The sequence below is a fragment of the Tachysurus fulvidraco genome, chromosome 5, assembly GCF_022655615.1.
Source record: "Tachysurus fulvidraco isolate hzauxx_2018 chromosome 5, HZAU_PFXX_2.0, whole genome shotgun sequence".
NCBI lineage: Eukaryota > Metazoa > Chordata > Actinopteri > Siluriformes > Bagridae > Tachysurus > Tachysurus fulvidraco.
This window is the reverse complement of record NC_062522.1, coordinates 19,022,606-19,048,575: the sequence shown is the minus strand read 5'-3', so window position 1 is coordinate 19,048,575 and position 25,970 is coordinate 19,022,606. Positions and strand designations below refer to the sequence as shown.

Below are 25,970 nucleotides of genomic sequence, written 5' to 3'. Positions count from 1 at the left end.
TATATGGATTGTTTGCATTAATATTTTGTTTGTGCTACGACTCTGGTAATAAGAATAGTGACATGTCACTGCTTTTGGTTGCTGTATTTGCAGCTTTCCGTTTATACATTAACACCTCCAGCTCTGACTGCGCGTGCACGATGCGCGTACCTGTGCTTCTCCGTACAGCGTACTCCGTACTGCTCCAATCTAGGAGCAGTGATTCACCAAACCTCCCACACATTTCTTCTGATTTTATTTTGTAGTAACGAAGATGCTTAGTGGAAATATAACAGAATAAAAGTATACATTTTATCTAGGAAATGTAGTGGAGTAAAAAGTTGAAAGTTGACAAATTTAAATAGCAAAGTACAGACACGTGACATTTCTACTTAAGTACAGTAACAAAGTATTTTTACTCCGTTACATTACAACACTGTTCATCGTCTCAGGTAAGTTGGTTTTTCCTTCCAAATTCGGACATGTTTAAGGCTTAGTTATCACTAATAACAGAGAGGAGTAATATTACAGAGATAGGTTAACTATAGTAAGTAAGATTAGCTCTCAGAGTAAGGTTACATTAGGTGCTTAAAGAATACAGCTGTTTAGGAGGTCATCACTGCAGTCTGTAGCGTGATGAGATAGGCCTACATAAAAGACACACACACACACACACACACACACACACACACACACACACACACACACACACACACACACACACACACACCTCACACCTAGTGGTTTAAAAGAGGGTGGGGCGCATGCACACTTCGTGGAATCGATTCATCTTCCCTCGGATAGTAATGCCTGTGAACGTGATGACGTATTTTTGACAGTTGTTTCGCAGCACACCGTTTTCGTGAGTGAAAAAGAGGTGTTGTGAAAACAAGCGTTGTGTGTGTAAACTGTCATAGTCGTACATTTTGGAGTTGTATTTGAACAACTGAATTTGGCCGTAGGTTTTGGGATCCAACTCCGCAAAATTAAAATTTACACACAAATGCTTTGAATTACGTACGATTATTATTGACAGTGTTTTTATTCCACATCTGTCTGTCTGTCTGTCTGTCTGTCTGTCTGTCTGTCTGTCTGTCTGTCCGTCCGTCCGTCCGTCCCTCCCTCCCTCCCTCCCTCCTTCCCTCTATCCAAACATCCAACTACAGTATCCATCCATTCATCTATCTATCTATCCCTCCTTCCCTTCCTCCCTCTATTCATCTATCCATCCATCCATGCATCCATCTGAAATAAACAATCAAAAACATGTTTGATTTTGTATTTTATTCAATGCTCAGCCAGTCAAAATGGAGAAGAAATCTTTTAATGAAAAGAAAATGAAAGATAATAGGACATTTTGACACATTTTTCCATTTCTTTACGAGACACATATAGAACAAGATAGAACTCCAGAAGTACGACATGCTTCAAATGACATAACGCATACAGAAACAACAGCATAGAAAGTTGACAAGTAGAAAGTTTACAAAACACACAGCCTTTAGACCTACGAACAACACCATAAAGGATTTAGGGGACTGGAGGTGTAAACAGTTCTTTCTTTTGTTTTTGTAAATTCCCTGGAAAATAAATTTTGCTAATTTTTTTAAGATCTAAAATCAAATGATTTTCAGAAGAATATTCAAATTAAACATTATAAGTAATAAATAATAAGCATAAACCATGACTTTATAATAATGGATAAAAATATTGTGGTCATGTGATTGTGCTCATGGTTGAAACCTGAAACAAATACTGCCTTTATGAGCCTTGTCATCTAAAATAATTTCAAAAAATTTCAATAAAAGCAATTATATTTGAAAGCTCTGTAATTTTAAATAAATAAACTGAAAACTGAAAATGAATTAAATGGGCTGTAAGACAAAATGTATTTTTTTTCGTTCATCACAGTTTAACCCATGAAAGAGATGAATGTTTTATTAGATTTTTTAACTTCACAATATTTTGATTGTCATCACTGTTTGCTGACTGTTACATCAAACATTTTCACAATGAAAACATTTATATACAGTGTCTGACAAAACTCTGAACTGTTTTCTGAGCAATATTAAAAACAGCTGTAAAAGACTTCACTTCCACTTTGGAATTCAAAGCAAACAAGTCATAATAAAGTAATGCTCGGCCAGTAAGTATGGAATACATAAGAGGCTATTTTCCAATTATCCATACAACTGAAACATTATCAGGGCCTATTAAAATGTATTTATTATTTCAGTGAAACAAACAAACAAACAAAATTTTAGCTCCACCCATTCCAGATGAGCTAATTAGCACAATGTGCAAAAATCTGTTTGGCTTCATCTCTACAAATTTTAGAAAAATTTGCTCAAATCATGAGACTTCATTTGTAAAACTGTTTGCTTGGCCTGGTTAGACAGGCCTATAAATATGACAGCAAAGAATAAACAGGACGTGAGGGCATATCTTGGCAACACTTCTGCTTATTAACACCAAATTTAATATAAGTGTATGGTACATGAATTTGAGGTAGTCTATCAATTTTGACACACATCTTAATGGAGGGCAATAGCATTCAGTTAATTGGTTCTGAGATGAAATTGTGGATGCTACATCCATCTGTTAGTGTGGCTTACTATATGTATATAATTATTTATATACAATGTCTGACAAAAGTCTGAAATGCTTTCTGGGTACTACTAAAAACAGCCATAAAAGATCCACTTCAGAATTCAAATCAAACATTCTGTAATAAAATAATTCTCTGCCAATAATCATGGACTACATACGAAGATATTTCCAGTTAACCTTACAATAGAAACATTAAACAGAGACTATCTGACTATCTGTCAACCAACCAAACAAACAAACTATTCTGCACTAACAGTAATGTAATTGAAGTACAGATGGATAACAAATGAATGGAAACCAGTAGCTCTGGTCTGCTGTAAAGGCATTTTGCTGGTATGGTTTGGGTCCATTAGTCTCCTTAGAGGGAACTGTCACTGCAAATGTATTCTTAGTGAACACCTTTATCCTATAATGAAAGACTTCCACTCGGATGGGTGTGGACACTACTGAATTCTTTAATGAGGAAAAAAATAATCTAAACCGTATCTCAAGCCACTTGAACACCTATAGGAGAACACCTATGGGAAACGATATGTTAGATTGCTACCGTTATTAAAACACCAGCTGGAAGTTTCATACATCAGTTGATATGGTAACGGTAAACTCAAGCTCTCTCAAATTCTAGAGAAACATATGGAGGAAATGGAAGAACTTTATGCAAATGCAGATGCAAATTCCCTAATGTTCTTCCATTTCCTCCATATGTTTCTCTCGAATTTGAGAGAGCTTGAGTTTAAATAAACTACCCATCTCTAACGTCTGTTTACACACTGACAATGGCAAGTGGTTACCATATCAACTGATGTTGCTATTATTAATAAATGTTATACATACCTGAGAATCCTTTCTGCATGGACAGGGAAATTCAGTAGAGAATCCATGTACCTCAATTTTTATGTTCATGCTGTTTGAAATTGCATGTGATCATTCTGTTATAGATATTTTAATGGTAACAATGTGTTATGACTATATATATATATAGTATATGGTTATAAGTATGTGGACACCTGGTCATCACACCCAAATGTGCTTTTTGTACATGTTGTACATTGGCTGTTATAACAATATACAATATAGTTTTCTGGAAAGGCTTCACTCTTTTGCTAGATTTTAGAGTGTATATTTGGAGTTTGTGCCCATTTAGCCTCAAAAACATTAATGAGGTCAGGTACTAATGTCAATCCAATTCTGAAAGTGATCAGAGGGATTGAGCTCAGACCACTCAAGTTCTTTCACACAAGCCTTGGTACACCATGTCCTTAGAGACCTTGTTAAGTGCATAGGGGCATTGTCATGCTGGACCAGGTTTGAGCTAGACTCCATACTGTAGTTCTAGTAAACTGAACTCTTAATGCAACAGCATAGAAAAACATTCTAGACCTCTGTGTAGCAACAGTTTCTGGAAGGCCCACAAATGGGTAAGACTGTCAGGTGTCCACATACACAAACCATACAGTGCATGTTGAAGTAGATTTTGTACTACATATTGGTTTCTAATAGACGATATGAAAACATAAACATAGTAACATTGATAGCAACTGAAAATGCTACTTTTGTGCCAGACTTCTTTATAAAAACATAATTTATCATAATTGTCATAATTGGCCAGGTGATATGCTAAATAAAATAAGAAATGAAAAATAAGAATGAAAAAATAGCCATACCTTAAATAAGCTTGCATCCCCGCAGTGTGAATGACCTTTATGGTATACAATTGATTGGCCCAACATAATAGAATGGTACAATTTCTAGATTTCTACAATGTCCATGTCTATATAAAAATAAATCAGATACACTGTATGTGTATAACTTTGAGAATGTGTGCAGAAATGTAAATCATCAAATGTAACCACAAGGACAACTCTCCTCACAAATGAACCCATACATACACTCCCACTCAGGCATTGTAGACATTCAGACATTCATACCTGCAATCACGTAAGGCTAGTTTCTTAACAGGGAGAGGGATTGGGTTGCACTCATAAACAGGCTATAACCTGACCTTGATCTAAAGCCTAATCATAAAAGTGGCCTCTGGACAATAGCTAGAGATTTTGGCAGTGAGTGACTGTCCTTTCCTTTACTTTACAGACCTGTTGTAGCTGTTCAGTTTTGAATTTTCCATCCCGAACTGACTGCACAAAACTAATTATGTCAGATTCTGACAATAGACACATTTGTTTCAGTTTACATTGACAAAAAATTGGGAGAGACAAGGAGAAATATGGGTTGTGGTACATCTGTGGACACTGCACTGACCATTTATGTTTACTATTCCCATTTCCTTTGCCTCCCACCATGCTCCTTTTTTCTCTGTAGTCACTAAATGCACTGGTCTCAAAGGCTTTCATCAAAGGTGTTGGAACGTCCCCTTTCCCCTCTATATCTATGTAAAACACCTAATGCTAAATGATTATCATGACTTCCACTTGGATTGCCTCCCAATGGAAAGCGACAGTTCTGACCTAACAACCTCTGTGCAGCCTCCAAGTGGTTGGTACCCCTCTGGTAGCCGATATGTAGGTGAGGCTTGGTGCTCAGACTTCCAAGCAGACAGTCGGATGGACTGCTTTCTCTGAGATGTTCTTCATCATCTGTATCAGCATCAATGTACCTGTTGATAGAGGCATCATGAAATGTGAAAACAGTAGGTGTGAGGGCTACTCCCTCTGGTGTCTTCGGTGGAGTCCTGCTGCTAGCTGTAGTGTAGATGGATACTTCTGGACTTATCAGAGAGTGATCTGAAAGAGCAGAGCTGTCTGATAAAAGGCCAACAGCTGAACTTGAATCCATATTACTGTTATGATTCATTCTAAGAGAAGGTGTTTTCAGAAGGTTTCCGCCATGAAGTTCTATATCAGGTGGCTTTGCAGCAGAGCATGGTGGTGTAAGCATGGATTCATGTTCAATTGTGGGCTGAAGGCTTGGATTAGCCCTGACCCGTCCAGATAATCCAGAACTGTGTGAAAAATGAGAGCTCTCTGGGAGAGACAAGCCAACTGCTGGACTGTAAGGAAATCGTGTGTTTTCTTGGAAATCTGTGGCACAGCTGATATAGCTGTCAATGCTTGACAGACTTTTCATATCCACCACTCCTTCATGACCCCCAAATGGACTAACTCCTGTGCCTGGTAAGGTACCTAGCTCAATATCATCCCTTCTACTACCTGCTCGGAATGAACTCCTGTCTTTGGTGTTGAGGTTGGGTTGTGACTGTGTCTTAGACATCTGGTTGTACACTTCCTCTAATTTCTGTGGATTGAGCCTCTGAGGGCTGGAGGCCCTGGTCTTGCTTGGGGAGCCCTGTTCTTGATTGAATGAGCGATTAGAGCTGGTGTCAGATGGATCTCTCTTGGATGACCATTTCCAGCGACTAGGTGAAAGATGGTTATCTTGAATTTTTTCACCCTTCTCCATCACCACCACATCCAGAAGCTCTGCACCACGGCTAAAAGCATCCCTAACATTCATAGACACTATGCTGCCATTGCGCTTGGCTCGTTCTAAAGCCTCACGTCTCTTAACGGCTTTCTCTTGTCTTTTCTGCTCCTTGTAGAACTCAGAGAAGTTGTTTACAATAATAGGGATAGGGAGAGCAATGACAAGCACTCCAGCAATACAGCAGAGACCGCCAACTATTTTGCCTAACAATGTCTTTGGATAAATGTCCCCGTATCCCACAGTAGTCATTGTAATAGTAGCCCACCAAAAGGAAGCAGGTATGCTCTTGAACTTTGTGTCATCTTCATCCTTTTCAGCAAAGAAGACCAAACTTGAGAAGATCATGATGCCCATTGCTAAAAAGAGGATTAGCAGGCCAAGTTCATTGTAACTGCGGCGCAACGTGAAGCCGAGCGACTGCAGCCCAGTAGAGTGTCGAGCTAATTTTAGGATTCGCAAAATCCGCATAATACGAAATATCTGCACCACTCTGCGCACATTCTGGAACTGCAGTACGCTTTTGTTGGACTCTGTGAGGAAGATGGTCACATAGTATGGAAGGATAGCCAACAGGTCAATGACATTTAGTGGACCTTTAAAAAACTTCCATTTATTGGGTGCAGAAAGAAAGCGAAGGAGATACTCCATGGTAAACCAGGCAATGCAAACTGCCTCGACATGGGCCAGTTGAGGGTTGTCTGTGCTCTGCCCAAAATCATCTATGTCTTGCAGTTCTGGAAGTGTGTTGAGAGACAGAGCGATGGTAGACAGCACAATAAACAATATGGAGATGATGGCCAATATCTGAAAATGAGAAAGATCAGAAAACACAAATAGTGTGAAATTCATTTAAAGGATTGTTGTTATTTTATAATTCCTAAGGTTTACATCTAGATTTTTATTAAATTTTTTTTTACTAGATTTTATATACTCACTGTCCACTTTATCAAGAACACCTGTACACCTACTCATTTATGCAGTGATCTAATCAGTCAAGAGCTTCAGGTAATGTACACATAAAACATTAGAAGGGAAAAAGTGTGATCTCTGAGACTACAATGAGCTCTGTGATAATGACTTGATAACGAAATCAGAGAGAAGTTTCCAAGGAGGATATAAAGAATTTGAGCATGCAAAATAATGTTTTTCAGTCTTCAGTTTCAGTCTTCAGTCTGTGCGTATGATAGTCTCAGATTGACAAATGCAATGGACCAAATTTTTACACCAACTAAGGGAATATCAGTAATATCAGTACATAGATTTATATCAGTACATAGATTTAAAGTAAATTATTACAGGGCTCCAGTGTTAGGAAGGTCCACATACATTTAGTATATAATGTGTGTTTGGGTCTCTAATTTTATTTCTGCTTGAAGATTTGATTGATAAGTAAAGTAATATTGGTAGAATAATAAAACACGCTATAATTTAGATTAGTAAAAACACTGTTTTCAACTCCTTTCTTTTCAATTTAGACGGAAGAATAAAGGGAGCCACAACAATTGATGGCTGTAATTTGTATGTACATTGTACCTTAAAACAGTTTGTTAGGTAAAACCCACAATTTATAAATGCACAGTGTCTAGAATTCTTTTGCAGTTATGGTGGGTTCTGAATAAATGGACACACAATCACAAAGAGAGGCACAAGCACCTATCTGAAGGTCTGTAGGTAATAGCTAAGAGTAACTAGAACAAGAAGACCCTCAAGCAACATAAAAAACTATTGCATAATTTCTACTGTGCATAGTTGAAAAATGTTTCTTAGAAGAAAGCTAGCTAGCTCTTAGCCATCACCAAACAGAGAAGTGGGGCACTGTTGCCATGCCAACATGGCAGATGTGAATTAAGATCCTGTTGACCTTGTTTCACAGTTTATTTCCTTTATATGAACATTTTGTATTTTCTTTTGTATTTTAGTACAACAAAATTATTATAGTTGATTACTATATGGAATCTTTAAATTGGGATTGTTTAGTAACAAAAATCTATAAGTATTATTTTTTGATGTACATAGCTGGTGTGTGTGTGTGTGTGTGTGTGTGTGTGTGTGTGTGTGTGTGTGTGTGTGTGTGTGTGTGTGTGAGTGTGTGTGTGTGTCTCCTTACAAAAATAGCAAAACCAACATATGTGTGTTTGTGTGTACCTGCTGAAAAGTCTTCCCCTCACCTTTGGCAATTTCTCTAAGAAATCTTCCTTTGACCTTGACCACACTGATGTAGATCTGTCTCCATAGCAACCATGACTATACTCAACATAAGGCCTAAGCATGGAATGGCTTGTAAGTTCATGGAGATTTCTTTCTTTCCAGATTCTATCATCCCTCCGGTCCTCTGTATTCCGTTATTATATCCGATTCTCCATTTTCTTTAGAGCTGCATTCCTTGATCTTTAGAGAGTGGAATTTGAAAGACTGTGCTTGAAGAGCAGCTGTCTCACATTTCTTATTTCAGTTCTCACCTTCAGAACCACTAAGGGATCAACATGCATCATGCTTTTACTCTATAATAACATCTGGAAGTAGCCTGTTGCCATCAATCCTATTAGCACCTCTCAAATTGCAGATTGATAGAATTCATTATGATGCAAAAAATGTTCAGAGTTTAACCGATTGACTAATTAATATTATTTTAACTTAGAGCTAACAGATAATGTCCATAAATACATTTAGACATTCTTGAAAGACTTCATTTGCTATGTACTTTTCTCAGATAGACGGTTCAGCTTTGACATGTATGGCAGTGCTGGGAAGCCTTTTGTTTTATTTGTTAAAGCATCAAGCTACTAACTGGAAAGTTGTGAGTTCCAGTCTTAGCATTGCCATGCTGCTACTCTTTGGCCCTTAAGAAAGACCCTTAATCCCTCACCTGCTCACTATCTCAGCTGTAAGTTGTAGATTGGATAAAAGCATCAGTAAAATATGTAAATTGTAAATGTATGGGAATGTAACTACTGTGCTGAACAGATCGTGCGTGTTGAGATTTGAGCAGACTGTTTCTGAACCTGCTTACAAGTCTTTCAGTACTGACACTGTCTCCATGGTTACAGATGAAGTCCATTTTTTACTCATTTTCCACAGTAGTCGACTGATAACACATACAGGCATGTTACACACAAGACCGTGCTACTACACAAAACCTTGTGAATGTCAATATGTTCAAGTCTTCACATTCAAGCTCCATGAATGGCTGGAAAATAAGCCCCCTACACACATGCAACCTCTTTCAGCTATGTTTTAGCAGCCCTTGAGACATGAACCAAAATGCAGCAGGCACACACACACACACACACACACACACACACACACACACACACACACACACACACACACACACACACACACACACACACACACACACACACACAGAGCCAGGTGACCTAAATGGCATAGCCACATTCTCTCATATATTATTCATGTGGTTGAGTGCTGGGGGAGAATCCTGTCTTAGTGTCTATATTTAAACCCATCCAGACAGTTACAGAGCTATTTATAGTATAGCCAATGAAACAACAGTAGTCTAGAGATCTAGGCAGGAATACACTTTTCTTATACTTGTCCTTACGTAGACCTTAACTTGCCAGAATTATTAATAAAGCTAATTACTGAATTATATATGCTGAGTGTCAGATGGCACAGAACCATGTGGTTTGTGTTAGTGTTTGTCTGTTGAAGTGTACAGAGATGTCGGCAACAGAAACATGTCTCATTCACTCCAAAAGAATGTAATCACAAAGAACACACACACCAACAACATACAAAGTGTTTAAGATGTAAATATCATCCTAAACCTACAGGCACAAAAGCTAATCTTGGTAGAGACAGCTGTGCGTCCAAGCATACGACACTGTTGCTATGGTGACACTGATGACAGGCTATTTAGCATTGCAGACATGGAAGTGTGTGTGGTTGTGTTTGTAGGCAACATAAGCAGGAGTGGTATTAAACCCAAAATATATAGCACCCTAAAATATTCAAATTAAATTGTACTGTAAAAATGTTTTATAGTAATTCATGCACACTTACTTCTTTCTTACAAGTGTGACAATATGTATTCATAACTTCATCAACAACTGTGAAGCAACACATTTTTTTAGCAAGGTCAAAACTGTTGTGTTCTGGTCACGAACAAATATTTTAATGCAAAAGTAATCAAAGTGGGAAAAGCAGAATCTTTAAATGGTAGAATATAAACCTTTGTGTACAGTGTAGTCATTTTAAGAGTAAAGTGATAAAAAGCAAAGTGATCGGAATAAAACACTATTATAACAAGACACTTTTATTTGTAGACAAAGTAAGTGTACTTTATTCTGGGTTATAATTAAATTAATGTTTTTGTCCATTAATTGAACTACTGCTATATGAATTCCACTGAGTTCATTTATGAACATTTCCTTGAACATAACCTTGAAATGTAGTTGTGTAGCAATAGATATCTTGACTATTACTTGCCCATTTATACTTGCAAATGTTATTCATTAAATAAATGATTTTTTTCAGCAATAAGGCTAATGAATTTGAATCTTTGGCCACACTATTCTCTAAATTGCTTTCATAACTTCATGGCTTCAAAAACACTGAAATCACATTACAGACTCAGCACAAGCTACGCACTCTTATTTCAGCACTGAAACACAAGCTGTCACCAAGGAAACCAGTGTTGTTCACCATGGCAACATGACTTGGATGTCAATGGTGGAGGTGAATGGGTTTGCTGCGATTAAAGGTGCATGTATTTACAAGGCATTCATACATATACTTACTCTCAAACCTTTTGGAATTTCTGTTGTTTGTATACTCAATCAAAAGATTATTAAATATATGTGCATTTTTTCTGACACACTGGTGATCACTGTACGCCCTGCTCAGGTAAAACTGTTGTTTGCACAAATTGTTTCTCATTAAAAACACATTTGTATTTTATTCCAAAAAACACTTTTTTCAGTTTAGTGAAAACATGAATGATGCTCAGAGTCAATGGGGAATGAAGAGAGAGGGGATGAAAGAAACAGCACAGCATTGCGGAAACTAGAAAAAATACAATCAGACGAAATTGATCCACTTTTCATTACACAAGGCAGGAACTGAGGATATAAAAGCTTTATTTTCCAACCTTGCCTATGTTTTGTAAAAAGATCAAACAAGTATACCTGTAAAACTGTCTGTCAGTGAATGTACTGCTGTGATCACATTGTTGGTTATGTGCTATAGTGACTTGGGCATAAGTCTAAAAGATTCAGTTTGTAAACAGTCAAATTTTTGCAGTTCACACATGCTGGTTGTTTAGACTGTGATGATGGCCGGTGGCAAAATTCTCTGTCAATTTCAGTGAAAATACACTTTAAGAATAAGGGTCAATCTTTGGGATCCAAATCTTATTAGTTGCTGTTAACCAACTTTTGGTTGGTACGTTTTGTAAAGCCAAGAACAATAGCACAACCAGGTGATAAGTAATAAAATATACATACGATGGGGTTAAAGAAAAGGCTGAGAAAGATTTATTTCTATCTCAGAGTATTCCAAGTAATTATAATGCTCCACAGGTTTTGTGTAATAACCTCCTGCATCACATCCAGTTTTCCCAGGATGGGCTACAGATAATGCCCATAGCCGAGCATGTAATGGTACAAGGTCACAGTAGCATCATCTGCCCAACAACCCAGGCCATATGAGCTTATTCCCAGAGAATCCAGTCCTCTTGCTTTTTGCTGTAATTTTCAGAATCACCCATTTCAAATCAGTATCTTTATAATAGACTTTGAAACAGATACCTTATTGGATTTTAGTAAAAGTGGGAGATCCCAGACAAGGCACTTGGGGAATTGTGGCAGAGAGAGATGACTCACATTCAGAAAGAGTGTAATAAGTTTATGAGGCCCTAGAGAGATACCGTTTATTATGCAATGATACGCTTCTTAAAGACCTTTATGTGAAGACAGTGACTGTCTAACAGTCCCTGAAGAAAAGTTAGGAAGTCCCATTCAAAGAGGTTTACAGCATTCATGTCAAAGATCTTATTAGAGGATAAACAAAATGTTGCACTTTTGCATTCAAAGTGTGTTTCCTGGACTGCTATGTAAAAATAGATAGTTGACCACTATGAGACACCACACAACATGGCAAAACTGACTTTTGGCATTCAGTCTCTACTAAAAGCAATCCCAAAAGAAACCTGGATACCTGGATAAACTCTAAGAAATTTTATTCTGTATCTAATAATACAATTGATATTAAAACAAATTATTATATATTTTATATGCATATTGAATATACAGCAATGCAAACAAACATGATTGGCAGCAACCCTAGGGAGAAGGAAAAATTTGAGCTGTGTGATATTGGACAATTCTTTACTTCCACAACAATACAGTGATGTATGCTTTGCTTTCAAGTTATCAACCATGTTTTTTGCAAAGTGTGTGTGAATTGAATTAGAACTGCTGCTTAGCAGGATCTTTGTATATTCCTTTATCTGTACAATTGGCTGCTGGGTAGGCAGTTTAAAAAACAGGTGTTTAGCCAGACAAATGTCCTCATCAGGCAGGAAGAAATGCTACAACTTAAAGGTACCCACAAAAAGAATCACTAGACATCTTTGCAGACTGTTCAATGGCAAAGTGCCTTTGTCATGAAGCACAAAGCCATCTCAATTATAGATGCAGTCAAGAAATTTCTAATTGCCACACATCACACATTAATGTTTATAATGAACAGTATATAATGTCATTGTGTATAACACTATCCATGTGTTAAATGTAAACAGAATGAATTCTAAAAATCTATTTAGGTCATTAGTATTTTTCAAAAATAAATTAAAGGTAATTATTACTAAACATGAAATGATCATGTGACTTCAGAAAAGCCTGTCATTAGCTTTTATTAATTTATGATTAATTAAACATTCTCTATTATAGATGAGAGATATGAAATATCCAAATATCCAAATATCACCCATTTGCCTTCTTTATATGCCTGGGCAGGATGCTATAATTTGCAACTCTAGTACTGGAACTGTGTATCTTGATCCACATATCTTGATCCACATAATGTTTGGCATAAATTTCAGGAACTCATAAGCGGAATTACACATAATAGAGCAAATAAGCTCCATGGAAATGTTTTACATCAACTATCAAGGGACAAAAAAGAGCAGACAATATCAGGAAGCCCGCTCTCTGGGAGTGCACAGATAATCATCAGTCTAAAAAGCTGCCTACTTATTGTAATTCAGCTAAGGTGAAAACAGAAGTTGATCTTTTTGGTAATAGACTCACTCTCTGATGTGGTTTAATAGATGGGGCAGAGACAAATACTTTGAGCCAGGATGCATCGAGACACAAACGTCCAAAAAACAAGCATATCCAACAGACTATGTAATCAGAATGTCAACAATTTCTAATACCAAACTGTTAATATTCCTGAAAGGCCCTCAAAGACCATGACTGCATTCCAGATGAAAGGCATAGTAGACCACACACCTTAAAATGATAGCAACCCCAACATACTGGCAGTTACAGAAAGAGTTGTAGTTCTGTGCAGACAAGTGGAAAATATTCACCTTATGTGAGAAACTGGCCATTGTTTGGAGCTTGTGCAGGGTCAACTGGAAAAATCCCTTCTTCTGTCTACCCCAAAAGTGTAGGTGGCACATTGTCTATGCACAGGGGTGATGTATGGTTTACTGCAGGGAAAACTTAAACTTGACAGAACATTTTTATAGAGGTATGGAACATCTGCAGCTATTTGTGTGGTTTGGAAAGCACAATAAATGGGTAGAAAAAACAGATGCACAAGCATTCTTCATTGAGGGCCTTCAGGTGCCTTCCTCCATTAAATAATATCTGAAGCTTATTATCTCATCCGGTTGCCTCCTGTGTAACAGTAAGTAGAGAGGGAGTAGAGTAAAGAGGGCAACATATGCTTTTACTACATTTTACAATCTAATGTTGCTTCATCACAAATCCTTGTTCTGTGTGGAAAAACTCCACTAGACCTGAATGAAAATTTAATGGCTACCTCGGTTTCAATCATGAAAGCACAAGTTATAAGTACATATCCCTTCTTTTTCAATAAATAGTCTAATACATAATAGACATTTTTTCTACTGCAACCCACGTTCATTTCAGTTTTTTTCTAGATGCATGATTACATCCTGTTCTATAAGGTGGCTCAACATAAAATCAGAGGGAATGAAATATGAGGTTGGAAAACAAATTCATAAGAACTAAAGCTAAATAAAAAAAAAAATGCATATGCAGACATAGTAATCACAGTAATTAAACCCTAAAAATGAAGGCCCCAGTATAGTCGAGTTGAGGTAATGGGTGAGACGTAAAACATAGTCTTAGTATATGTTATCCATAATATCTGCTCAATATCAGTCATACTCAAAATATCTGTAAAAAAAAACATTATAATATTTTATTCCTCATCCACCATGCACCCCCAAGCATATTAATATCTCGGGTAAATATTAAATATAATTCTTCATCTTTAAACTTGACAACAAAGTATTTGATTATGAGCAGTGTACATCATTTAAGACCAATCCTAATTGCTTAGATATGTTAGATCACTGATTGTGGTGTCACTGCTCTAGCTAAGTTAAATTCGTACTGATGGTGTGTGGCATTGCACATGAGAAAAAACGAAAGACAGAGCAGACTTAGATTTATGGCTTGTTTATTTACCCTTAACACAATTAATCATATATAAAAACTCTACTGGTGGATGTTTTCATAATGCAGACTTCTCCAGAGATTACCAATAATGTCTGGCAATGGCAAGCTACAGTATGTTTAAGCAACTGATAAATAATTGCATAAAATACTAGTAACTACACAATGGTATATATGCTTACAAACAAACTATGCATACTTGGTGGCCTTTCAAAACTCTGCACATGAGGACATTATGACACTCGATTACATGAATTTCTGTTTTTCCATTAATTGCCTTTTTCCATTCATCCCAACCACATATAAAGTTAAAGTCTGGTTATAAAAAAAAAGAGTCTTACATTACAGTAAAACTTCAGGTCATTAGGCAGTGATTTACAGCATCTTCTTCAGTTGGTGAGATGTTGATCTTGTTTTCACTTCAGTAGGCTGCCTCCTTGGCTGGACAAAGGTTCTTGATCTTAGTAATAAACAATAGTTATTTCTTCAACGTTCTATTGCTATTAAAAGGAATGACCACGCAATGTCTGTGAGCTCATCAAGGTTGGCAGCTGCAGTTTCAAAAACACTCCAGACAGTGTCAACAAAGCAATTATGTATCTCTGGCATTGTTTCACCAGTCTCATCACTTTGTGGTGTAATCAACAGGCAAGCATATTTTAGTTTTTCTGTACATGTACGAAACCTATAAATTTGTCAATGTAAAGAGTCTCCTAAAGCTGCATGATGTTTAAAGGGATTGTGTTACACAATAAAACAGTTGTCCAGGGTGTTTTTTGCCCCTGGGTGACCACTTTAAATTAAGGTCCTTTGTGACCGAGGTTTGCTTGGTTGATCTGTAGGAGTCCCCATAATAATATAAAAAGCACAAAGGTAAGTCCTTATTTTTTCTGTTACGTTCCACCATTTTGTTAGATTAGCAAGATGTAATTTCTGGAGTATGGAGTAAACTATAAACACTGATCTGTTTTCTGTACAATTTTATATGCCAAATAAACAGCAACTTGATCAAAACATTACCTTCACTTCATAAGGAGATCACATTTAACTAACAAAACGACAATTAAAACAGTCTTTAATTAGACTGGCCTTTTTTCCCTGCCTTCTTTGTTAAATTGCCCCTAAGTTGCCTAATGAGTGGTGTGCTCATTATATTACACCATTTTTGGCTATTTGCCACATTCAGTCACAGAGGCATCTGAATAGTTTTCACAGGCGAACACACATATACGGCCTATGGTGCGCTTCCATTCATCAGTGTTTTATTCATAGGTCTATCTGTCACAGCTGCACAGTATTTACCATATTTCAATTGTTCTCAAACAGCCAGTTCATCTTACCTAAATAATACTAGTAAGTATCTACTAAGTATTAGACGTTTAATCGAATAGACTGTTCAGGTGAAGTGTATTGAAATTCACTTTACTAACCCAATGACACAAATGAGGTGCTGAAGGGAGATGATTAAATTTAATTCTACAATAACATGCCTCATGCCTTTCAGAAGCATTAGATAATTCATAAAATACTGTGTGTTTTGCAACAAAGGACTAAGCAATGTATGTCAGATGCAGTGTTGTAATGTAACAAAGTACAAATACTTCGTTAATGTACTTAAGTAGAAATTTCACGTATCTGTACTTTACTTCGCTATTTAAATTTATGTCAACTTTCCCTTTTACTCCCCTACATTTCCTAGATAAAATGTATACTTTTACTCCGTTATATTTCCAATAAGCATCTTTGTTACTCGTTACTACAAAATAAAATCAGAATAAATGTGTGTGACTGCAATAAGGGAGGTTTGGCGAATCACTGCTCCTAGTTTGTATTACGCACGTTGTATTATGCATGCGCACTCAGAGCTGGAAGCATTTATAATGTTAATTGGCTGAAAGCTGCAAATACGGCAACCAAAAGCAGTGAAATTTTGCTATTCTTATTACCAGATTTGTAGCATAAACAAAATATTAATGCAAACAATCCATAAAATACTAAATAAAAATAACATTTATTGATTTGGTCTTGAAGCCTGAGATAGGCACAGGCCCCGTGACCCGAGGTAGTTTGGATAAGCGGTAGAAACTGAGTGAGTGAGTGAGTGAGTGAGTGAGTGAGTGAGTGAGTGAGTGAGTGCATTCATTGGACACACTGTTTGTAGAGAATGCACATATACATGAACTGATTTGATTCAATACTGGCATCATTACATCATACATAAAATTTTGGTGTCCACTTTTGCCATTTTAAGTAATACCATAACTTTTGGCTTACTATGTAGTCATATAGCCTAATATATAATATAAAACTCTTCTTGTTTTAAATTCTCACTGAAGGCTAAAACCCCCTAAAGATGAAATCCTAGAACCGCCCCTGCTCTTATGCCTACCGAAAATCGCTGAATTTTTACTTTTTACTTTTACTTCAAACACTTAAGTACATTAAATATCAGAAAATTACTTTTGATACTTAAGTACAGTAAATATCAGATACTTTAAGACTTTTACTTGAGTAATATTCTAAAAGGGGACTTTCACTTCTACCAAAGTCTTTTTCTAGTAGGATACTTGTACTTTTACTCAAGTATTGCTTTCTAATACTTTATACAACACTGGTCAGATGTCAATGCTTAAATCACATTTAATGATATGTTCACTCACTTTCAGTAACTGCTTTATTATGGTCAGGCTCACCTTGGATCTGAAGTCAGCAAATTTCATGCAGAACCACCACTTACACCCATTCACACCTAGATACAATTTAGCTAAGACAATCTGACAACCCACACTAACCCATACAATACACCACTCAGACCCTGAGCTCAGTATCAAACCCTGGACCTTAGAGCTATGAGGCACCAATGCTACCCAATGCAGCACTCCAGCATTTCTAACTTTAACATTTGAACAGTTGTATTTATAATTTATATATGATTATCAAGGATAATAGTTCTACTTCTATCTTTTCTCAACAGCCAGGGTGATTTACTTATTTTCTGGCTGAGTATCAAAAGCAGTGCTGTCACTTCTTGATTCTGTGTGGGTTGCCCAATCATCCAGTTTAACATTCTAGTCTTTCCAGTGAGTTGAAAAAATAGAGTCAAAGATATTGAGTGTTATACTATATATAATGAATATATGTGAATAAAGGGATTGATGAAGGATAGAACAGACCATATTGGTTCTGTTATAACAACCAAGAACACAAAGACAGTTTTGATGCTAGAACACCATGATAAATCCTCTAAAGTATGAGAATACAGTATCAATACTCTGAGTGGCTATTATCCTCAACAGAGTACCATATCAGCACTTTGAGTAGTGTCACCATCAGTAAAGTGCAGTATAAGAATGCTGAGTGATTCTCATCCTCAGTAAAGAACAGTATCAGCACTTTTCAGCACATTTAATTTTCATCTTGGCAGTATCAACACTCAGTGCTTCTCTGTCTCAATAAAGGGGCTGGTTTGAGTATTTCTATAACTGCTGATCTCCTTGGATTTTCATGCAAAATAGTCTGTAGAGTTTACTCGGAACACTGCAATAAAGAATAGCATCCAGTGAACTGCAGCTCTGTGGATGGAAATGCCTTGCTGAAATTAGAGATCAATGAAGAATAGCCAGACTGGTTCAAGCTGACAGAACATAGCAGTTATTAAGGTAATCAGTCTGTCAAATTATTGTGAACAACAAAGCATCTCAGAATGCATAATACAAAGAACCTTGAGGTGGATGGACTACAACAGCAGAAGACCACATTGAGTTCCACTTCTCTTAGCCAAAAACAAAAAGCTGAAGCTGCATTGTCCACCCACTCACTAAAACTGGACACTCTAGTATAACAAGACATAAAACCTGAAAAACCTGATTTGATGAATCTCATAGCTGCTGGGGTCAGAATTTGGTGCGTACAGCATGCACAGACAGGGCAGCTATGTTATATAATTTTCTCTGAATGTAGGTTAGTATTTTGTCGCTAATTCCAACCCCAACAGTCACCATCAAAACACCAAACCTGGCAACCCCATTGTAAATGATTTTGCTACACACCTACGAGTGCTAACCATTTTAAAACAGCTGTATATGCCAAGAACAGAAAGCTGGACCTGCAGTGAGCACACTCTCACCAAAACTGAACACTCTAGTAAAAAAAGACTTGAAAAACCGTATATGATGAATCACATAGCTGCTGGGGTCAGAATTTGTTGCAAACAGAATGTCCATGAACCCAACTTTTCTTGTGTGAAAAGTGGTTTTATGAACATGACAATACCTTCAGTGTTCTTCTGTGGTCTTTCCAGTCACTGGCTCTGAATACAATAGCACACCTTTGGGATGTCATAGAATGGTGGATTTGCAGCATGTAAAAATTACAGAAATTGCCTAATTCAATCATGTCAATATGGACCAAAATAGCAGGAGAATGTTTTCAACATATTTTGGAATCCATGAAGAATTGAGACTATTTTAGGAGCAAAGGGAGGCTATTAGTAAAATATACCTGATAACGTTTGGTGAGTGTAATGCAATGAATGCAATTAATGTATGTAGCAATTAGATTTTAGAACCCTATTTTTAGAGATAACTCTCTAAAGCTAGTAGTTTATTTGTCCTGGTCCATGAAGCAAAGCTATTTGCTATGAAATATTGAATAAAGCCAGCTTAAATTTTTCTGACTGTAATCAGGATGGGGATATAATTGATATTTGTCATTATAGCATCATACAGGGGATGGGTTGGGCCAGAATGGGGATCAGTATGTTGGCAGGGGGCAAAGGGGACACACAGGCAGACACTTCCAATCTCTCCCTACTGGTTTGGGTGCAGAACACATCAACAAGATGGAATTAATACTGGGCGAGCTCTCAACATGTAACTCTACTCGCACAATAATATGACAGGCAGGTATGTCCATAATCAAACCAGCACAAGGCTGGATTACACTCTACACCATGCACATAAATTCTTCAAGTTGGCTTATTCACAGTTAGCCTGCTGACAGAGATTCAGCTACCGGAACTCTACAATGGTGCAATCAGGACAGTGCAGATGTCTGTGAAAGTGGGATCTACAAGTGATGTGGAAAACTGGCAAGTGCAAATGGGCTCTTTTGCTTAAATGATATTGTTACCAAGAGATTCCAATTCTACAATTACACTCCATAGTGGAGCCAGAGAGTTTGATGGTACAGGAAGCACCAGCTCCTGACTGGCCCTGACATTTATTCAATCACAGAATTTAACATATACAATTATATGCATATGCATTGTATTAGTTTGCCCTAATGAAAACCACAATATTGCTACTCTCCAGCAAAAACTTTAATAGTGTCCAGTAATGGTCAAGATTCTGTCATGTAAAGAAGAAAAAACATTTGTGCGGTGCTGAAATATGAGCTGACAGCAATTTGCAGAGATAGCCAGTGGTCAGCTGTAATCACATTGTGTGGTGGAGCCATGCAGCAAAATGTGATTGGAGGCAGATGTAGACAGAGCTGGTCTGAATATGGACAGGACAGAAAGAAGGTGGAAAGGGAAAAACAAAATGGGACATGAAGTCTCATGAAAGATAATTAATGTGACATTTTGCTGACATTTAGCAGGAGGTGCCGAGTAAAAGACTAGAAGGAGGGAGATTGGGACACAGAGTGTATGAAGGGAATTGGAGGAAGTACTAAGAGCCAGGAAAAGTTCTAACAAAAAAAAGCAATGTCACCCATCTGTTACATTGATCGTTCTTTTAAGTGTAGCTGAGAAAGAAGCCCAGTGTTGACTAATCACCTGCAGTTTTGAATTAACCAATTAAAATTGTTCATGCAAATCACAGATAAAACGTTTCTTTACTTATCTTTTATGTCCCTTAAAAAAAAGAACAGAGACCAGATAGAATAGATTTTTAATATAAATATAATTAAATTCCCATTCGAAACATTAACCTATTTCTATACAGTTTCTTACTAAGCAGCTGTAATATTAACTTTGATCATTTCTTGTTTCTCTATTATTATATATATATATATATATATATATATATATATATATATATATATATATATATATATATATATATATATATATATATATATTATCTATCATGACATTGGAAGTTCCATGACTGCACTTTAGAGTAATTAGGATGATTAAACAACTAATTAATGCATAATAACAGTATTATGAGCAAGATGTTTGTTATGAGGTTGACCTGAGTCCCCAGGGTCTAACCACAACTCATGCGTTATTGACACTAGGTTATGATGACATCCAATGCTACTGTATTACATGAAGAGCTTGGAGCACCGCTGTGTCCTATATATCCCAGGACTCAACTACTGTCCATGACAACTAATGAATAACGGCCATCCTATGTTTCATAAATTAAGCATGGCCAGTGGAATGAAGAGGTCCCCCTACATGTATATTGATATAAATTAGTTTTAAAAAGTTGACATTAAACTAGATTGAGATATCACAATAAGAAACTCTACAGACAAGGCTTAATGGGTGTAACTACACTAGGGTGGCACTGGCCACCCCTGGCCCACACATAGCTCCACCCATTGTAAGTCAATTCTTCTTTTTCTCTTCTTCTTCTTGATATTATTATTATTATTCATTCATTCATTCATTTTCTACCGCTTATCCGAACTATTCTCAGGTCACGGGGAGCCTGTGTCTATCTCAGGCGTCATTGGGCATCAAGGCAGGATACACCCTGGACGGAGTGCCAACCCATCGCAGAGCACACACTCTCTCATTCACTCACACACTATGGGCAATTTTCCAGAGATGCCAATCAAACTACCATGCATGTCTTTGGACTGGGGGAGGAAACCGGAGTACCCGGAGGAAACCCCCGAGGCACGGGGAGAACATGCAAACTCCACACACACAAGGCGGAGGTGGGAATCGAAACAGGATTTTGGAGTTTGGAGTACTGGATGTTGGATTTTGGAGTTAATTGAATCAATGTTAAAATTATAAAGTTATTTTTCAATAGACATATTTTGTGTTTTTGTGTGAAAAGGGGGGGGGGGTGGCAGCAGTGGGGCTCATTGGGTGATCAGCACCCCTAAAGCTCTGACCCTAGAATCGCCCCTGTTCATAACATTTACGCTATTTTGCAGACACCCTAATCCAGAGCGACTTACATTTACATTTCACTTTAGACAATTAAGCAATTGGGGTTAAGAACCTTGCGTAGAGACCAAGCAGTGGAAATTCAAAGTCAGATTCAAACTTTCAACCTTCTAATCAATAGTCCAACACATTCACCACTTGGTTACCACATTACTACACATAACACATAACATATAAAGTAGGGTTATGTGTTACATGTAGGGTCATGTGTTAGCTATGATTTTTTTTGTACCTTATTAGGTTAAAAACAAATGTTGCTAAGCTGTATGTATTTCTTGTTAAATGAGGATCCTACTAGTGCCCTACACAGACAGGGCAGCTATATTATATAATTTTCTCTGGATGTAGGTTAGTATTTTGTCCCATATTCCAACCCCCACGGTCACCATCAAAACACCACCCCACTGTAAATGATTTTGCTACACACCTGGGAGTGCTGTCCATTTTAAAATATATGTATTTCCAAGAAAGTACATCGTTAGTGTTTTATAATGTTTTAGCTCAAAGCAACATATTAAGTTATGCGTGACAATGAAATGAGTTTATCATATGCTGTAACAAAGTTATCCTGTTTCCAAACTAACTTAAAACAGGCAAAAAAAAAAAAAAAAAAAAAAAAAAAAAACTGGTAACCATTGCTCAAATGGATCAAGCTGCAGAATTCCCATTCAAAATTTTTCACTATTTACCCCAAAAATACACTATCAATTAATCCCTTTGCCAGAGAACTGTGACGTGATTTCCTCTACAACAGGAGTAAATGAGAATTGCACTTTTTTATTTGCCCTTTTAAGCTAATTGGCAGGCTATAAATGTGCCAACTGTCCAACAGATATGTGGACGTTGCGATTTTACCTTGGCAGAGAGCATGATTTGACCTGGAATCAGGCCTAATGGTATTAGGAAATGACATTATTGGATACAAGTGCCTTGAAAGAAAAGAAAAGAAAAACTCTCAGCCATAGTTCATATCAAGACTTCAACCACAATTAAGCAGGTCATCAGCTGAGCAGTGCTCAAGTATAAGGCATTGGCACTGTGCGCGCGTGTGTGTTTGTGTGTGTTTGTGTGTGTGTCTGTGTGTCAGTCTGATGTTAATTCCTACACAGACATACACTTTTAATCTTTTAATAGGCTCCCACTCTTATAGCTACCTTGGCTGCTACAGAAGATCCAGGCTTCTCCAGTAGGTCCCACAGTTTCTTGCGCTTCTCCGAGCAGCACGCATTATCCAACTCATCGCCCTCGCGCTCCTTCAGTGTGTCAGCCTCGCGCCGTAGCTCCTCATTCATCTGCTCCTTTTTCTGGTGGTAACGCGCCTGGCAGCACGACTCTAAGTAGATCTCGTCAACGCCCCAGTAGTCGAGCTCCTGGCTGAACGACAGCGCGCACATCTCTTCCATCATGTGCAACTTTCCCGTGCGATAAAAGTTCAGGATGGACGTGAACGCGCCCGGATGCCGGTCAAAAAAGTACTCGTTCTCGTCCAGGTTATAGTCGTCGCAAATATCCATGAGCGCTTCGTGCGTCGTGCACGCGCGAAGTTTGCCCAGGCGCGTGCGCGGCAGGCGCTCTAGTGTGCGCCAAAGCACCTCGTGCGGCAGACCGCCCACGTTTAGACGCACACGCCGGTAACACGACATGCTCCTGATAATGTCCACCGGCTCCGGGGGTAGAGAGGCCGCAGAGCGAGAGCCTGTTTTACTGATCATGGCAGATCTCTCCATTGTTGATTCGGCCGCAGTTTCCTAGGCTATGGTTTACTCCAGGCGGGCCGCAGAACCTGCGTTACCTCTCGATGTAGGAACCGCGTTCATCCATGGCTAGGATCAAAACGAAAAACAAGTCACACAGTTAGTACACGTTTAATAACAACAAATAGTTAGGGATTTCCAGGCGAACTAGAAGTGCACGTGCACCCAGAGTCAAGCAAGGAACGCGTCTAGATGGAATAATGCGCGTAACGGGCACGAGGCTGAAATGACTCATGCACTACTGTAAAACCCGGCAGTACTGTACAACTTGTGCTTTTAATTATGTGCAGGAAGTTATATTAACCAGAGCCTGTGGTAATAATATATTAGAGAAGGCAGCTGCTCAGGACACGTGTTGATTTTTGGTAATAAAAACATCCGTCTCCTCTGAGGACATGCCCGTTATTCGGTAACCTATGTGTAGAAAGGCTGGTGGGTTTTTGCTACTGAATGTTTTAGGAGAAACATAACATTCCAGAAGCAATTTTCTGTTGTTAAATAGTCATCAGCTGTCCAACAGCGCAGCCGCAGCCACAGCGCAGCCGCAGCGCAGCCGCAGCCCGGTCTGCACTGCCTATAAAAACAGGAGAAAAGCACCATGCAACACATTTGTATACTTTGTTAAATCCACTAAGAAATTCGGTCGCGTAAATGATCCAGCACACAATCCAGTGTTTTGAGTGGCATCGATCAGTCAGCCATCAGTTTAAACACGTTTCCTGATTATGCTCTTTTTATTCAAATGCATTGTTTAGAGAGAAATCAGGATGTCGATCAAACCAAAGTGAGCACGAAAACAAATGTTCTTTAATTAAAGTAGACTAATGCTAAAGACGGAAACAGTAGGGATTTGATCTCTGTTTGGGGATTATTGTTCTGTATTGATAACAGCTAATAACAACAACAACAACAACAACAATAATAATAATAATAATAATAATAAGAAGAAGAAGAAGAAGAAGAAGAAGAAGAAGAAGAAGAGGAGGAGGAAGAAGAAGAATGCCTAGAGATTCATCACAAACATACCTCAGTAGCTGAAGGCTCAGAATGATGGAAAAGCCCATAAATGAAGAGGAACACAAGAAAGAGGAGCGTCACTGCTTTATTCCCATGTCTAGTATTAAATAAAGCCCATGTGGAGGACCGCTATCTTTCAGTCTGGACATATTTGTCTGCTCGCTACAACAAACCGCCGATTCCTTTTTTTCATAGGAAGAGGAACAAATCAACAAGTCCAGCGGTAAATCCGTGGAGCTGATTTCGCGGCGGGGTTTTTTTTAGTGTGCAGAAGGCTGGATCTGATATTAACCCTTCACTGGCCTGCAAACCGTGTTCCTCCCTCCTGCGCCACGGCCCAGTGACCTCGGCCAAAATGGCGAACAGCATCCACCGGCTCATTAGTTTCTGAGAAGAAATACACAGTTCATATTTTACCCCGAAAAATATCTGTTGTCGAAAGAGCACCTATGGGGGGAATGAATGCTATAGTGCTGAAATCAGACACAAACAACCAGTGTTCCTTATTATGTATTAGGGGTTTCATATAATGACCAGAGGACCAGCAAAAGCAGCTGGCATAAAAACCTCATGTGTCCATGGTTATAGGCTCTGTAAAAAAAAAAAAAAGGAGAATAAGCAAATGATGTTTGCAATCAATGTCAAACCAAAGTGGATGAGGATTTTTTTGTCTGTTAATGTACACAAACATCATCTTTCATACATGCAAATTAATTTATTAAGTTATGTACAGTGGTGTGAAAAAGTGTTTTTAAATGCAGTTTTTAATGAAGGTTTTTATTATTAATCGAAAACAAAATCCAAACCTACATGGTCCTGTGTGAAAAAGTGCTTGCCCCCTAAACCTAATAACTGGTTGGGCCACCCTTAACAGCAAGACCTGCAATCAAGCATTTGCGATAACTTGCAATTGATGTTACAGCGCTGTGGAGGAATTTTGGTCCATGCATCTTTGCAGAATTGTTGTAATTCAGATTGGAGGGTTTTCAAGCATGAACTGCCTTTTAAAGGTCATGCCACAGCATCGCAGTAGGATTCAGGTCAGGACTTTGACTAAGCCACTCCAAAGTCTCCATTTTGTTTTTCTTCAGCCATTCAGAGGTGGACTTGCTGGTGTGTTTTGGATCATTGTCCTGCTGCAGAACCGAAGTTAGCTTCAGCTTGAGGTCACGAACAGATGGCCGCACAATGTTCTTCAGGATCACCTCATGTCTTACAGGTCCTGAAGCAGCAAAACAGCCCTAGACCATTACACTACCATCACCATATTTTACTGTTGGTATGATGTTCTTTTTTCAGATGTAATGGGACACACACCTTCCAAAAAAGTTCAACCTTTGTCTCATCAGTCCACAGAGT

The 25,970-nt window shown here is 38.0% G+C and overlaps 1 protein-coding gene across 2 annotated transcripts; it reads right to left on the bottom strand.

Moving 5' to 3' along the window:
- Positions 1-1,265: 1,265 nt before the first annotated feature.
- Positions 1,266-24,975, bottom strand: kcnb1 (potassium voltage-gated channel, Shab-related subfamily, member 1). 2 transcript variants are annotated; one of them, XM_027146333.2, is made up of 3 exons: positions 24,621-24,975; positions 22,995-23,663; positions 1,266-6,834 (listed from the first exon to the last, which is right to left on the bottom strand). In XM_027146333.2, the coding sequence occupies exons 2-3, from the start codon at positions 23,565-23,567 to the stop codon at positions 4,927-4,929; spliced, it is 2,481 nt and encodes an 826-aa protein (XP_027002134.1). In that variant the 5' UTR covers positions 23,568-23,663; positions 24,621-24,975; the 3' UTR covers positions 1,266-4,926. The 2 variants fall into 2 exon arrangements, with proteins under 2 accessions (XP_027002134.1, XP_047670362.1); XM_047814406.1 differs by lacking the exon at positions 24,621-24,975 and having other exon boundaries at positions 22,995-23,756.
- Between the last annotated feature and the right edge of the window lie 995 nt (positions 24,976-25,970).